We start from the raw sequence: 17,000 nt of genomic DNA, 5'->3' as shown, positions 1-17,000 counted from the left end.
CAATATTCGAATGTTAATAATACGTTAATGATTGTGTTTAACACTATTTATTTGAATTCTAATCGCTTTACTAATCATTTTATCAAGTGCGCATTTCGCGCATATTTTTCCAACGTCTAATTAAGATGATGAGCATGTCACGCTTTCGTTTACGATCGTTGGAATGTAAAAACTATAAGACAATGCTTTTTAAATAATTAACCAGTTATTATTGTATGAAGAATTACATTAAGAAAGTTTCATATGCTTTCGCATGCACTCTTTATAATGTTCTATTAGTTAAAATTTAACAGAGCGTAAAATTCTTCTGAATTTTGTTTTAAGATGTTTTTTTCGATCGAATATTTAAAATTTACAAAGAATATTCGAAAGAATTTATTTTAAAACAATAATTATTATTTTATAAATTTTTAACACTTGATCTTTTATTAATTTTGTGATATAGATGTTTATGATTATCACTTTGCATTAATTTAAAAATTTTTTTCATTTTATATAATGTTCCGTTTCAATATTTTTATTTCTATATGTTTTTATTAACATTATCACACAATACTTTTCTTGAATAAACGCATATGTGAATACACACGAGCATAAAGGACGTAATGTTATTAAAGTACACTGCACAAGTTTAAGAACAAAAAAAAAAGATAGAGAAAGAAAAATGAGCGAAAGAAAGAGAATAAATAGAGGGATAGAGAACGTCACATATACGCAACGAATATCGTTCTTGCCGAAAGGCTGACCTCCCACCGACTGGAAATCATGAACGCACGCACGCACGCATTTATAGAGACCTTGTGTTCCTGCTTCGGCCAGTTCGTATCCAAACTCGTGTTCCGGTCGAGTGTCGTGTGTTTATGTTTAACTTCTCGTTCCTTCTCTCTTTCTCCTTTTAGATAATTAGCTAATTTGATTTTATTCGCAAATTTTCGTTTTCAAAATAATTCGTAACTTTCTATTCAGATGTATCTTTTTATTCATTGTGCTGCATGATTAATCGGATGAATTATGAATAATATCAATTTGGAAAAAGATATCAACTATTAGATTAATAACAAGTATTAAAAATAAAGTGGAACGGTTGTATTTGTAAGTGAAATTTCTTATACAAACCTAAAAGAAAAAGATTAAATTTGTAGTTCCACATTATATCAAATTTTTAGAATGTAGTTTTATGTTATATATTATAGATAATATGGTTTACGTCACGATTTGGACGCATATCTGTCAGCAATCTACTACAAATGAATATAGATCTTACTTTTACTTTACTGTGAATTTGAACTCTTCTTCTTATGCTTTTAGATGAAAACAGATGGTAGAGCATGAAGGAGCTCGTTCGACTTCTTCCTGCGTGCCTTTCTCTACCTTCTATCTCCTTATGATATAGAGAGACTAGGTTACCAGAAAAATAGAAGCAATGCAAATGAAAATTCGTTGGCAGTAGTACACCTGTCTTTTTATTCGTGACTTGTTTCTTTCATTATTATTATTATTATTATAATATTTATGCATCTAGATTTTATAAGGAAATAATTTTAGGTTAGAATTTATGAAAAATTTTCGTATATATATTACAAAAGTAAAAAAAAAAAAAAAAAAAAAAATCAAAATTTTGAAAAGTGATGTCAATTACTGTGTTTTATCAAACAAAGAGATAATTGTATGTATAGAACCTGTAAAAATTTTTAATCTAGCATTCTATTTTCCTATTTTTGTTATTCCCATGAAATATAAAATATTCGATAGAAATATATATTATAAAAATTATATATTAACACAAAAATTTATTTGTATAAAATATATATATCTAGAATATATAAAAATTAAATGTAATAGATTTTTATTGATATTTTCAATTAATAAATTGGATATTGACGCAATAAACTTCATAAAAAATCACTACGATCTTTTTAATCCATGAATTAATAAGAACAAGGAAAGTAAATAATAAGAAAAGGATGGAGATAGTTAAAAATTGTGAAATCAACGCCATCTCTAGAGTGCCGTAGATGAAACATACAAGACAAGGAAAATATATAATATAAGAAGGACAGAGATAGTTAAGAATTAATCATCAATGCCATCTTTTGAATGTTAAATGTAATAATCTTTCAAGAAATATGGTAAAATAGAAAAAGAGTTAGAGCTATTCGCTGAATATTTCTGATGAAAATGTTTTTGACGTTCAAAAGATGGCAATAGTTTTTAATTTTTATCTTAAAACTTTATAAATAAATAAATAAATAAATGAAAAAGAAAATTATTAATAAATTGATAAAAAAAATAAATGATATTATAAAAGAATGAATAAATTTATAAATAAGAAAACAAATAATTTTCTTTAAATAAATATTTAAAAGAATAAAAAAATTATTAAATAAAAACTAGAATAAATGAATAAAAAAAACTCTAAATAAATAAAGAAGAAAATTAATAAATAAATTGTTAAAAATTATTGAAAAATTATAAATAAATAAAATAATAAAAATGAATAACTAATAAATAAATATAAATTAAAAATAAAATTAATAAATAATACACAATATAATTAAAACAGTATTAAATATTAATTTAAAATAAACATTATAAAAATAAATAATAGAAAATTATCCTTTGTATTATAAAAATTTAATTAAAATATTATAATTCCGATCTATTCGCGAAGCGAGCTCGTTAGTAAATGACGACTTTCTCGCAATATGCCTCGTATTTATATAAAATCATAATAATCGTTACGAAAAGGGAATGTATTCGTTTATATTAAAACTAATTTTTCGAATATATGGATATTATATATATATAATAATTTATTAATTTTTATATTTTTATTTTTAATAATGATTATAATCACTTATTGCAATTAAAAATTGATATATTAAATTATATAAATATATTTACATTTATGTTATATTTTTCTATTTTTTTATGATTTTATTTATTATTTTATCAATTTATTTATTGATTTATATATTATTTTTTTATTTATCTATCTAATTATTAATTAATTTATTTATTTATAAATTTGTTTATTAAATATTTCATTGTTAAGAGTGAGAACAAGATAAGAATTGACCGCTTGCGCCATCTTTTAATGGTGCAGATAAAACAAATATAAACAAGGAAAGAGAACAATTGAAGAAAGATAGAGATATATTAAAAATATTGAAATCAGCGCCATCTTCAGAGTGCCGCAAATGAAACTCGTAAAGAAAGGACAGAAGATAGTTGAAGAAAGATAGATATAATAAGAATTAACAGCCAGCGCCATCTCTTATATTTTAAGTGTACTTCTTTGAAATTATTTTTCCCGAAATTTTTAAAAGATGGCGTTTGCTGTCAATTCTTATTAATTTTCTACTTTATCTTACATTTGACGAGATGTTTTTAGGAATTATCTAAAGATGGCGGTGATAGTCAATTCTTATACTAACTCTATCCTTCTCTTATCATCGCTCTTTGTCTATCCTTGAGTTTCATTTGCGGCACTCTGAAGATGGCGCTGATTTCAATATTTTTATTCTATCTCTGTCCTTTTCTTATTATTTCTTCTCTTTATCTATCTTACTTCAGAAAATTCACATCTATGTTATCGAATAGACCTGCCAGAGGGCCTCGGTTTAACATTTTATTATCATTTCCAATTTTACCGATCATCTTATGCAATTTTTTTTTTTAATTAATTTTTTTATTATCATTTAAGTAAAATATAATTAAAATTTTATAATTGTTCTTCTCATGAAAAAAAAGGAAAAAAAATTAATTTGTGGAGTTTATTTTTTATATAGAAAATCACATGAAATCGTTGCGATTCTTATATATTATATCTTGTATGCAAAGTTGAAAATTGAGAAATTTTAAGAACAATTGAAAAAATTTTATTTACTAGATGGAAATACATAAGATAATTTTCCACGATTAAGAAATTTAATAATCAAGTGAAAAAATGAAACGAAGAAATAAATTTTATATCCAAATTGATGTTATCCAAATATATCTGTTAATATACATTACAAATTTAATTTTATATTCCGCTACATTCGGTGATATCATGAATTCATAGCCATCGAATATATTTCTTAAAAACAATTGTAGATTTTCTCGAATTTTGCGTGAGCAACAGTTTCGATCAAAAAAATATGCAAAGCAAAAAACAGTTCTCGAAAAACTCGTTGAAATATAAATCCCCTGATTCTTTCTTCCCAGAAAAATGACTAATAAATCAAACATCGATCTCGATCGAAATACCAGACTCTCTCAGTATCTGGATGATTCCCAAGAGTTGCATACCAGACGGCGCAGCGTCGAGTTAATCAACGAGACTCGATGCCAGAAGAAAATCGCGACAACCTTCGCGGAGGCAAGTTGTGTCGTGGGCGAGCAAGCGGGCATTATTTTCGAACTGTATCCGAAAAGCTCGGCGATCGGTCGAGGAATAGATTGAACCAGGGATGCTTAATTGGTTGCTCCGAGCCACATTCGGCTCGTTTCTCCACTTGGTTTATTTTGTTAAAGCCTTCCGTCCATGATGCATCGTATCAAAGACGCATTTACGTATGAGCTACGTAAACGACATAAATGTAGTCTCCTATTCGAAGGAATTATAACAAGTTTTGCATCAGTTATTAAAACTGTGAGTGGCAATGAGAGACAATTCCGATGCTTTATAATTATTTTCGAAATGAAAGATGAAAAAAAAAAGGAAATTATCATGCAGATAACGTAAAATGTTCAGAGCAATTTTTCCGGCTGATTCGATTTGTTTCATCGAATAATTGATATATTTCATTTTCATATATAACTCTCAAATACGTATTAATTAATCCACAGTGATGTTTACAAGTTAATTCATTAAAGATTTATACTATCAATTGCTTGATCAATTGTTTCACGTTATATATAATTTCGTACAATAAAATCACCGATTCGATATATTTTTTTCGATTTCGTCAAGTGAATCGATTAAAAAATTTACCTAAAAAAACTATAAATTAGGTAATTACTTTCTATATCACGATATTACAAAGTTCACGAAGTGATGTGGTTCGCAATGCTGGATTACCCAACGAGTAAAACGTGTGCTTAAGGGATCGAGAGAAGGGGGCACCACTTTAGAAATTTTCTAAATTTTTTTAAACAAGAAACAAAATTTCACAATCTCTCATCTGCGATTTATTTTCAAACACATCCTGATATCAAAATTAATTAATTAATCTCCTTTCTCAATCTTTCATTAGGAAAAAAAAAAAAAACATTTTTCGATCACTTCACTCATATATCGATAATTTATAAATACTCGATTGAAAATTTCTCCACAAGAGAAAAACTTCTGCCCGGTACAAGAAACTTGTTCACAAAATCTTTGTTCAAAAATGCTCAGGGCGAGAAAAACGCTCGATCCGGCGTTGACGGCTCGCGACAAGAAAGAGAAGGAGGAGAAGGAGAAGAAAGGGGAGAAGTTGGGCAGTAAGTTGAAGCGTTGAAACGGCCGTGGTCTGCGGAGGAAGCAGCATTGCGCAATCAGCTTTGGCGGAAACGTGGGGGACCACATGGCGCGGCGATTCCGTGGAAGGCGCCTGCGTGCTCTCGATCAAGCATCAAGCCAGCCTACCTAAAGCTTCCGAGATGTTGATGCTAAATAAAACTTCTAGCTGGTTGGGACGATGCCATGCGTTCTAATTTTCACGAAGGCCGCTGGTGGATGTCGGTAGCCCGGGGACGTGGTACATTGTTGGAGGCGGATGATACGATAGTATCCGGAGAAGCTGTCCGGGTTGCCTGTTCTTCGTGGCGGAAAAAAAAAGACTCGTCGAGGGCAAGGGAAGAGGAGGAAGAGAGAGAGAGAGAGAGAGAGGATCGACGCGTCGAAAGCGTATCGAAAGAAATATATGTATACGTTTATACATTTTCGAGACAATTTTTTTCTCGTGTGAAGATACATCATCCGGTGGTGCGATACTTTTCGATACGAAACGTTGAGGTGATATGGGTGTCGCCCTTTTGGGCAAGTGTGTCGGTTTGTTGGCTCTGGTGCTGTTCCTCTACACCTGCTATGCCTTCCGCATACGCGATCATACGACGGGGCAAATGGCCTTTACATCATCGGCGGAGCAGCCGCATCGCGCTGCTTGCGCCTCTGCCTCCGGTAGATGCCAGGAGAAGAGGATCGCGGGCACGTTGACCAAGAGGCACGACACCACGGCACAGACTCATGCCAGCATCGCTCGAATGAAACCACCTGCCGAGCTTGTGTCGTCGCTCGACGAGGGGGGAGGGTTGGAGGGGGTGCGCGTGAAACACGAAAAGACCGGATTCGCGGGGGTGAAGGATGGCGGGGCATCGCGGAGTGTTGAGGATCTTGAGGAGGAGGAGGAGGACGAAGAGGAGGCGATTGTGGAGGTGGAGACTGTGGAGGAGGTCGCATCGAGCGGTGGCGATGATGAAAGGGAGGGCGAGGATGACGGCGAGGATTACGACGGAAGCAGGGAGGAAGAGGAAAAGGAGAAAGATGCGGAGGATTCTCGGGGAAGAGCGATAACGGTGAAGGGTAGGAGGAAAATTGTGGAGGATGAAGAGGATGAAGAGGAAAGCGGGAAGATGGATTCAAAGAAAAAAGTTAGTCCGGAGAAAGGATTGAAGGAGATAATTAGATCTAAGAAGCTAGGCAAGGTAGATAAAGATGAAGATGAAAAGGAAGACGAAGATGATGATGATGATGATGAAGATGATGAAGAGGAAGAGGAAGAGGAAGACGAAGACGAGGACGAAGACGAAGACGAAGACGAAGACGAGGATGAAGACGAGGAAGAATCGAAAGAGGTAGTTGCCACTCCTCCACCGAAAAAATTAGAAAAAGTTAGATACGCGGACAAAGATAAGATTAAATCGGTGGAAATTACATATGATGAGAAGTCAAAAGTTGATAACGTGATGAAACCAAAAGTCGATGCGATTAAGCAAGCAAAATTAGAGAGGAAACCAGAGGAAATTGCAAGAAGCAAGATCGAAACGACGAAGGCGGATGAGAAAAAGTTGGTCGAGGGATCGTCGAAACCGGTTGAAGCCACGAAGAAGATCGAGCCCGTTAGAATAACGAAATCTGAATCAGAATCGTCCAAATTGAAGATGAAACCGGTGGAAAAAGCGAAAATTCCGATGAAACCGGAAGTGCCGAAGACGCGAGAACCGTCGAAAAAAGAAACGAGTCCTCAATCTGCTCGAATTAAAGACTCAAAAATTAAACGATCCGACAGTGAGTATCGTGAAAGATCGAATATCCATTTTTGGATGTTTTGATTTTCAGAATCTATTATATTATTATATTATCTAACGAGATGAGGAAAAAATTATCGATTGTTTCTTTCTTTCTTTCTCTCTTTCTCTCTTTCTCTCTTAATTTTTGTTCTATAGAATGAAAGGACTATGATATTGTTTATAGAAGATGAAACGAAAGCAAAAACGAAAACGCACGTGGACGCTGCTTTCGCTTTGGCTCGATTGAACGATGCGATATTACGCGTGCCGACCTTCGTGCCAAATTTCACAGCCATTGAAAATTTCGAGTGTCAGCAGCATATCAAAATTTTTCTACGACAGTTAAGGGGCCACAAGTTATGGGCGTTGCAAAGTAAGTAAACATTTTCATTCATATTACGAAAATTGAAAAATTTCAAAAATTATTGATTGAACGGGAGAGGATGATTTTTACACTAATTTTGTAAGTTTTGTATTTTTCTTATTTGCACGAATCAGTGTTAGACTCGAGTGCGAAAATTCCATCGGGTTTATTGCGAGGAAATGTAAATCAATTTGGAGATTTTGACGAGTGTTTGGGCGTAATGGCGCACGTGAAATTAGATGAAAATACGATAAAGGTCCAAGGGAAATATTGCTTGGCTTACATAGACTTGTCTCCGTCTCGTCCAGACATGAAGCTTCCTGTCAATATGATGCAAGCACGTGCCGCTATTAGAGCGAGCATGCACGATGTAAGTAGATTTAAATTAATTAAAATTCATTAAAATTTATTGTTAATCAAACTTTTTCCTAATCTGTGTCGTAACGAACGTTCAACTTTTCAGAGTGGTTATTTTATTCCAAGATTCCAGACCGTGAAGTGGGCGTTGTGTCTTCCGGCAGCGTGCACCGCGGAGGACGCCCAAAGCATCGTTGAACAGGCGTTGAACGACTATAATTCTACTGTAGGAATTCAATTTATAGTAGATGTCGATCCTAAAATGTGCTATGTCAAACAAAAATCACGAAGCTATTCAAAAGAGACGATCTGTGTTTTGTATGTATCCGTATCTACGACTTTCAAATATTCAAATTGAGATAATATAAAAAAGAAAAATTCGCTTTCGACTCGTTTTAATCTTTCTTAAAAAAAAAAAAAATTGTTAATCTTTCTCAAAGAATATATCGAAGAAATGAAATGATTTTTTTTTTCCTCTTTTACAGATATTTCTACGCGATGGTCGTTTGTCTCGCCATTGTAGCAACCGTGAGAGATTATTTGGTGGTTTCGGAAGGAAAAGGTAGATTCTCATATATATGTTTTCTGTAAGTTAATGCGCTTACAAAGATTTAGCTTCGCTTGTACGCATTTCAAAAAAGAAAAAGTTAATAATGTTTGAAACGAGATGTTACGATTGATTTTTTTTTTATGGTTCTCTGCAGGAAATTATTCGGAGAGAATAATAATGTCTTTTTCCTTACGGAGAACCGTCAGATCCTTATTCAAGAAGGAATCGGGCAAAGGTGGGATCCCGTGCATTCATGGGATCAGATCGCTCATCACGATTATGCTTTACATTTCCCATCAAGTTATAACAATCTCGATGTTACCATTTTCAAATCGAATCGAGTTCACCGAGGTAACTATTAATTTAATTGATTTTTATCTTTCGTTTACCTTTTTGATTTTTCGTAAATCATGTCGATGTTGAAACAGGTGACGAACAATCCTCTAACTACCATTCTAAGGGGTGGACTTCTTTACACGGACACGTTTTTATTAATTAGCGGTACCTTAACGTCTTTCAACATGGCACACGAGTTTATAACACGAGGTGAGATTCGCTGGTTTTGCCGTTTTATTGCCAGATATATCAGGTAAGTTGATTATCGATTAATCGACAGTTTTATTATTAAACGAGTTTTTAGATAGCCATTTTGTTTAATAATCTCTTGAATAAAGGATTTGAAATATAACGATACACAACGAAAAATAATAGAGAACTAAAGTGTGCGTAAATTGAATTTTCGTTCAATTAAATTATTGATGAAAAATCAATATTTTTTTCTGCTTTTTAAAAATGTAATACAAAGTATATCAATTTTGAAACTAAATTCGTAATAGTATTTTTCATTTTTATTTATAGGGAACATTTATTGTTTGTACGAGTCGTTTCTTTTTTTTTTTTGGAAAAATATTGATTTTTCTATTCGTTGTTACTTGTTGTTCAGACTCACCCCAATGTTACTCGTAGTGGTGTTTTGGTACGCATTTATAATGGAGCATACCGGATCGGGACCACAATGGAACGACATTATATTAGGAAATGCAGATCTTTGCAAAAGCAGCGCGTGGATGAATTTGTTGTACATACAAAATTTCTTACCCTTCGAAGAAGAGGTAATTCTAATTCCTTTTTAATTATTTAAAATAATTGAAAAAAGATTGTCAATAATTTATATCAATATTTTAATCCTACATTATTATACAATTAAATTAAATTTTTTTTCTTCTTCACTGATAGTGCGCAACTCACACCCATCATTTGGCTTTGGACGTGCAATTATCGTTATTAGCACCCATGTTGGTATTCTTCTTGCAATGCAAGCCCATCATTGGGATTCTCGTAATATTTTTCTTCATTTTGTTATCAGCCACACTCCGTTACATAACAACGATGAGTAACTATCTTTCTATCGTTGTTTTCCACGGAATGTCGTAAGTATATAATATAATATTTTTCAATTTTTTCACACTTCGCATTAATCTCGACTACTGATTCTTTTATTTTAGATTGAAACACATTTATAAGACTGTCAATTTAGTTTATATAGTACCTATATACAGAATCACGCCATATCTGTTCGGTGTAACGCTTGGCGTGCTATTACGTTACACTGGACCAGAAGTAAGGATACCCAAGGTATATGAAATCCTTATTTTTATAGAATATTATTCAATTTGGATACTATTCAGATAAATTTTACTTTCGAAACGTTTTTCATGAATTTTCGTTCCATAATTCCAAGATCATGACCAGAGATCAGCAGACTCGATGGACTAATTTCAGGTGTTAGTGATCTTGGGATGGTTGATCGCAATGGCATTGGCATCGTGGTCGTTAGGATCACCCTGGCAGTTGGCCAGAAGGGACTACGTTTACGATGTTGTAGAAGCAACTAATTACATCGTGATCAGTCCAGTCGTGTCAGCTTTGGCTTTGTCTTGGATCGTGTTTGCGTGCTACACGAATCACGGAGGTTTGCCCTTTTTCCCAACTTCGATTATGAAAATATATCGAGTCGCAGTACACGTATTACATCCTCATCTTTATTCTTTAATCGCACAGAAATATATTGCTTTAAAAACCTAGAATCTTCAGATTTTAATTTTTAATTCTCTACAGGTATAATAAACCGATTCCTTTCACATCACTGGTTAATAATCTTCAGCAGGATATCGTACGCCGTATACTTGACCCAATTCATAGTATTTTTCTACAACGTTGGAACCGCGAGATACTCCAACGAATTCCATTTCTACAGATTCGTATGTACTTTTAAAATTCAACCAACGATTACAACATCGACAATCTCGATTACCACATTTTCTAACAGTTAGATCCGTTGGAGGCGGGCGCAACGATATCGATATCGATCGTTCTCACTTTGCTCTTCGACCTTCCGATGCAAGAGATCAAGAACGTGCTGATGGAGAGCACGGACATCCTGAAAGTAGCCGTCCCGAGCGAGGAAGGATCGACGAGGAAGCTCGAGAAAGCCGCGAGGCGGACGGAGGAGGCGAAGACGCGGGAGAGGAAAGCGTTCGAGGAAGACGAGGTGGCGTCGACCGGTTGGGACTGGCAACGAGACATAGTCGACGGTGGGAGCAGGAGGTACAAAGATGGCGAGAACGTGGAGGACGAGGAACAGGTGCACATGCCGATTTTGAAGGCGTCGATCGGCCGAAGGAGATCGTTCATCAGCCGCGAGCCAACCGAGGCGGAGGCCTCGGAGATCTTGGCCAGGGATTGGGCAAAGGATGCGAACAAGAGGTGGTCAAGGGACAGCGACGAGTACAGGGAGCAAGGGAAGAGGGGCAGAAGCGTTCAAAGGGATTATCGAGAGCAAGGAAACGACGTAGTCTCCGGTAGTACTTTTTCCAGGATGCAACAGGAGCGGGAAGAAGCTGTTAAGCGAGGCAGGCGTTCGCTCTCGAGAAGTTTCGACGCTAAGAGATTGTCAACACGGGGCAGCGAGGAGGAGGAGGAGGAGGAAGAGGAAGAGGAAGAGGCGGAGGAAGAGGAGGAGGATCGAAGGAGGTACAGGAGATCTAGGTCCAGAGGGAGATCCGTGATTACGGAATCGGACGATTATCGTTCTTGGGAGTTGGTCGGTAAGGAACGTTCATCCTCCAGGGGCCCGGAGTCTAAAAGGCTCTCGAGAAAATCGGAGGAGCGCGAGGCTCCGCTCCAAAGACAAACAAGACCGCCACTCTCGAGATACGGGGAGGCGAGGAGAGCTCGCTCCTCTGAGAACGAGGACGAGGTATCCTCGCAACAGAGGAAAATTGAAAAAAGGCATCCGCCCGTGGAGCCGAGGATAAGCGACGAGGAGGATTGGGAGAGCGAGTTGAGGATACGGAGGAAACAATTTATGGAGAAGCACGCGATCCGGGAACGGGATCCCCGTTTCGAGGACGAGGAAGATTTAAGCTCGCCGAGAAGGAGATCCTCGGCTGAGGGTAAGATAGCCCTGCTGAAGGATCCCGGCTCGGACGATAATATGGACTCGTGGACGGTGAGCGTTGGAACGCGTGCCGCCGCCCAGCTCGGCTCGTCTCAAGAGCGGAGCGAGGAGGAGGAGGAAGAGGAGGAGGATGTCGCGTACACGTTTAGGCGAAGGGAGTATCGCGAGCGAGCGCCGCCACCGAGGGAGGAGGTGGAGGGAGAGGGGGAGGAGGCGGGGAGGAGGCCGTCTTACGCGAGCAGCAGCGAGATGACTTCTATGGAGGAAGACAGCGACGTAGCAGGTTATAACTTCGTGCTGACGAAGGACAGTAGGAAAAAGTCTTTGCAGGATCTCTCGAAGCTTGCCCGGGACGATGACTCTGATCTGACGGAATCTGGATGGAACGTTGTGAGGCAAGACAGCGGGGAAGGATTGCCCAGATCTTCGTCCACGGGCCTGTACAAACGCGAGTCGATCGTAAAGAGCCAGGCCAGCGAGGAAGATCCGGAATATCTTGTCGTGGAGAGACCGAAGCTCGTTCAGCAAGAACGGGAACATCCGTTCAAGAAGGCTTGGCAGATGCAGAAATCTCGTTCCGAGGAGGATGGTTCCGCGTATACGATCAAAGAACCGAAAGAACAATCTAAAGCGGAGACGGCGAGATCTAGGGACGAGGATCCTGCGTCGAAAGAGGTTGAAAAGGAAGGCGGTGGGGAGCAGCATTACGGGGAGGGCACAGACGCGTCTCCCGACGATGATACGGAATTGACGCACAGCAGAAGCAGCGACACGGAGGAGTACACGACGAGGAGTTCGAGATCGGAGGGAGCGGAATCTTCGTCAACGGAGAGGAGCAAGAGTTTCGAGAGCAACAAATTTGGTCTGAGATCATCGGACGTCGAGGAGGACTCCTCGAGGTCTAATTGGCCATCCGAGGACGAGCAAGTTTATAAAACAAGTCCGAGGAGTAAATTGGAGGAGACGGAATGGATCTGGGAGAGGGAAGAGACTTGATGGATTTGAAGGGACTATCGAAGCAAGAAAAAAGATAATAAACGTAACTATAACGAGGTAAATTATTCGCGAGGAAGTTATCGGTTGGATTCCTCCAGAGAAGAATGGACGAATTTTTCGACGAATGGTTGGGAGAAAGGTCGATGATGGGTTTTGAAAGGAAGAATATGAATCTTCGAAAAGTTGGTGATCGACGAATTGAATCGTTGTCCCTTTGTGAGAAGCATTATCGAGCGATTTTTAGAAGCATATCGATTTATAGAACATTTTTACAATCTGTGTATCATCTTTACGTGTATTAAAAAAAGAAACGATTCGCTCTATAGTTCTTTAGTTGTTGGAATTTTAAACGTTGAGAGACGAATGACGAGACCAAAATAAAAAAAAAAACTATTTTTCGTTGAACAAAAGTTCATTATCCATATCCTGTTATACTTAATTATGTTGTTGAAATTTGATGAGACGTGTTCATTGTAAAAATATTGATAATAAAATGATTCTGAAGAAATGGAAACTTCATGTAACGAAGTTTTCTTTATATGTATATATATTGTTTTAAAATTCTTAATTTTAATCACGATTCTATTTCTCTTTTATCAACTGTTCTTTCTTACATTCGATAAATTCCAAAGAATTTCGACTCCATAAATATTTGGATTTCGATTCTTTTTTTCTGAAATGATAAAATAAGAAAAACAAAGTACGACAAATCATAATCAATATCCAAACAATTTTCAAACTCCATTTACTGTCTATTTACTCACCTGTGTCCATGCAATTTTCATCGACTCGCGCGTCTCTTATCCTCGTTTGCCAATAACTTACGATCCACTACTAAGAGCTTGGTTCACTAAGAAAGAATATCAGGGAACGCAATGGAATCAGAGTAAAAAGAAAAGATTACCCTCCCTCGTCGTTAGTTTACGACAGGAGGCCTCGTAAAGAGCTCATACGAGCACATAATGGCCGCCGTTTGTTCGCAAGCTGATTCTCGTTGTGGACGTTATCCAAGGGCGGGTGATGTACACGCGCGTTTATAGCGCCGTAGGGATTACTTCCGTTCAGCATAGGAAGCGACCGCAGGAGATGGCCGCTTACGGTGCTTTTCATTGCATCGCAAGCTCGATCGGCGTGGCTTGGCCCGTTTACGCCTGTCATACGGGATCAGCGATGTCTTCATACCATGTACACATCCCACGAATGGATCAGATACTCGTCTACACGAGCTAAATTGATCGAAAGATCATGAATACCTCGTATTTCAATCTTTTTTTCTATTATTATCGTTCCTTTCCTTCCTGTGCACTCTTCCAATACTCTCTGCAAGAATGTGAGATTCTTGCGATTTAGAAAAATTATGTGTATCGCTTCTTGTGCTTTTAATTTCATTTTGATTTTCACGTCTCTAACGAATCTGTGGTTTTTCTTTTTTTTAAATCTCTCTATTTTATTAACGTAATTACAAAAAAGGAAAAGAAAGAGGAAAATAATCGAGACACGTAAATCAATATATTAAAGTCTTGATACATTCGATTGAAGTTATTATTTAATATCCAGGGATGGATTTTTACGATATCAAATATGACAGGCTCGAGTGTACATTTGAATAACATCTCAATAATTCGTAACGATTGACCAAATGAAAACCATCTGGTGGATCCTTCAACCCCAATTGTCCCGGCGCAGGCCGGACATGAATGTAGCCGGAATTTATACGTATAAACGGAGCTATGGATCGGGGCGATGCGATATCAAATTATCTAACAGAATCCTGGCGCGAAATATACGAATACTCGAGGACTTCGATAAGTGGTTCCAGTCCCTAGGCGTTCTCAGGTATGAAACCACAAAATGGCATAGCCATCGTGAACACGGACGTTCGAGGAATTCGAAACGGTCGAAACGCGAGCGGTACGACCTTCCACGGATCACTTGCCACCAGTTTGGACTACCATGGGTTCACAGTGCCGTGGCTGTGAGCGAAAGCTTGGAACGGGACTCTTGAGATTCTAGAATCCAGGGCCACGAGCTGCACGACCCTTCATAAGCTAGGAATGCGACCGCGGTTCTGATTCAGGTGTTTCGAATCTTTGATTGTTTACTTGCGCAAGAATACCATCCTTCTTTTCCTTCTTTGTCACGACTCAGTCGAGATGGAAATATCGACGATGATTTTTAACTGTAAAAAGTAACGTATCTCTCAATCTATCTCGAAAGTGTTCAACATCAAAAGAACGAAAAAAATCCGTTTCGTTTTATTTTTTATCAATATTCATTCGATGATTACATTTATTAACGCAAATTCTTCGATTTTTCTCGAAAGAAGCACACATGTCTCTCTTCCTACTTATTTTATCGTTGAATCTTTCCTCGAACGATTTTCCCAATCTTATTCAGACTTATTCCCTTTAACGTTTGATGGCATGTATGTTGAAATCGCGGCCGTTTCATCAAAAACACGATCCATCGGATGTGATCTCTTGTCCATCGTCTCGTTAGTAGGCTGCTTATCCGCTTTCCTCCTCGACGAGCTAGGCGAACCTCGTGTTCCCCCATCGTCGTTGATTTTCCTACCCTGCGTCCACGTGTACACGCGCCTTTGTTGATACACGTGCACATACGTACACGGATTCCAGCAGCTGTGTACATGATGTCCCGAACTATATCTCGTTCGAGATATAACGTTTAAACTGATAGCTTATGATGTTGCACACATGGCTGTAATAATTTTCTTACGCGCATTTCGGTCTATTTTTAAGGGAAAGTCTTTTTCTCCTTCTCCTAGAAGAAAAATTATATTTAAGTTTTGTCCCGAGACGATCATAAAAATTTTAAATGAATAATATTAAAATATTACTTCTATATGTTTATATACTGTATTATATATTACGCATGTATGTTAAAAGATATTCGAATTTTAAGTCGAAAATTCACGAGGGACGAAAGAGTACCACTTTGTCCTTTATCTTTCTCGCGTTAAATTTTACGACATTTAACGAGACAAAATAACTTGTAAGTTAATGCTTTTTTTGTATGGGCGGATTTACTTCATAAAGTTCACATTTTTCACTTTGGAAAGATAAAGTTAGAAAGTTCATACGTGACTTTGTAAAGATCTGATAAAGAGGACAAAGAAACGGGCGCACACGCAGAAAGAAAGATAATATCAAAAATCTTCAAGGCTATATTTATAACTTTTATCCAAAACAATTATCAACTAAAATCATTACTAGCGGGTTAATCAAAACAGTTTCCAATTACAAACACGCTCCACTCTGTATACGCTACAATTGCTATAATCGTATAACCTATATAACCCAAAGTATCATTTGAAGCGATAGTCCTCCCGAGACACCCCGTATACGTGTACATATACATATACAGTGCATCTGGTGGATCGTGCAAACACGAGACAGCCCTCTCTTCTCCCCATACCGAACGACGTGGCCAGACTGCGGAAATCGGTGATTTCCACAATGCGTTCCTTTACAGTTGCGCCTGTAGCGTTTCCAGCATGCACACAACAGGCTTTCCTTTTGGAGACCGTATTCGATGTACTTGCCAAAATAAATACCGATGCACCCGTGAACCCGGGGCACGCCTACTGTCTTATCCGCCACAGTCGTCGATCTCGACCGGTGCAAGAGGCGCCTCCTTGGCCACTCAACGTGTTTGCTTTGGTCGAACACGTTTCGCTCCCTGCCCATCACGAACAATTAAAGTGGACGAAAGATGACTGCGGCTCTCGCATCGCTACGTACGTGACTTTTATCGAAGATTCGAGGCCCTATGAATTTTATTTATTTATTTATTTCGATTATCCAAGCTTTCTTTTTTTTTTTTTCAAGTGAATCCGTAAAGTCAAATTCTTTTTTTATCGTTATAGATGTATCGGTTTTAATTTGAAGGTAGAATTTGAAAGTTATATTCTCGAGACTACTATTTTTAATGGAGAATTATTTAAAGTGGAATTTGCATTTCCTTTCCGTTTGAAAGAAGAATATTGGTGCCGTTAT

General features: G+C 37.3%; 1 protein-coding gene and 2 long non-coding RNA genes across 4 annotated transcripts; 2 read left to right on the top strand and 1 right to left on the bottom strand.

Annotated features, from left to right (window-relative positions):
- Window positions 1-951: 951 nt before the first annotated feature.
- LOC133666926 (uncharacterized) lies at window positions 952-1,905 on the top strand. The gene is made up of 2 exons (XR_009831825.1): window positions 952-1,092; window positions 1,309-1,905. It is a non-coding gene; the product is annotated as an uncharacterized LOC133666926 (long non-coding RNA).
- Window positions 1,906-3,858: 1,953 nt separating this feature from the next.
- On the bottom strand, window positions 3,859-5,259 carry LOC133666928 (uncharacterized). The gene is made up of 2 exons (XR_009831831.1): window positions 4,979-5,259; window positions 3,859-4,591 (listed from the first exon to the last, which is right to left on the bottom strand). It is a non-coding gene; the product is annotated as an uncharacterized LOC133666928 (long non-coding RNA).
- Window positions 5,260-5,439: 180 nt separating this feature from the next.
- Window positions 5,440-13,530, top strand: LOC107994943 (uncharacterized). 2 transcript variants are annotated; one of them, XM_017052125.3, is made up of 13 exons: window positions 5,440-7,255; window positions 7,442-7,630; window positions 7,756-7,991; window positions 8,085-8,296; window positions 8,464-8,540; window positions 8,683-8,879; window positions 8,957-9,074; window positions 9,495-9,640; window positions 9,765-9,958; window positions 10,034-10,163; window positions 10,311-10,500; window positions 10,647-10,789; window positions 10,858-13,530. In XM_017052125.3, the coding sequence occupies exons 1-13, from the start codon at window positions 5,989-5,991 to the stop codon at window positions 12,982-12,984; spliced, it is 5,226 nt and encodes a 1,741-aa protein (XP_016907614.2). In that variant the 5' UTR covers window positions 5,440-5,988; the 3' UTR covers window positions 12,985-13,530. The 2 variants fall into 2 exon arrangements, with proteins under 2 accessions (XP_016907614.2, XP_016907613.2); XM_017052124.3 differs by having other exon boundaries at window positions 8,957-9,117; window positions 9,472-9,640.
- The last annotated feature ends 3,470 nt before the right edge of the window (window positions 13,531-17,000 follow it).

Source organism: Apis cerana, linkage group LG1 (assembly GCF_029169275.1).
Source record: "Apis cerana isolate GH-2021 linkage group LG1, AcerK_1.0, whole genome shotgun sequence".
NCBI lineage: Eukaryota > Metazoa > Arthropoda > Insecta > Hymenoptera > Apidae > Apis > Apis cerana.
This window is presented reverse-complemented; position numbering and strand designations above follow the sequence as displayed.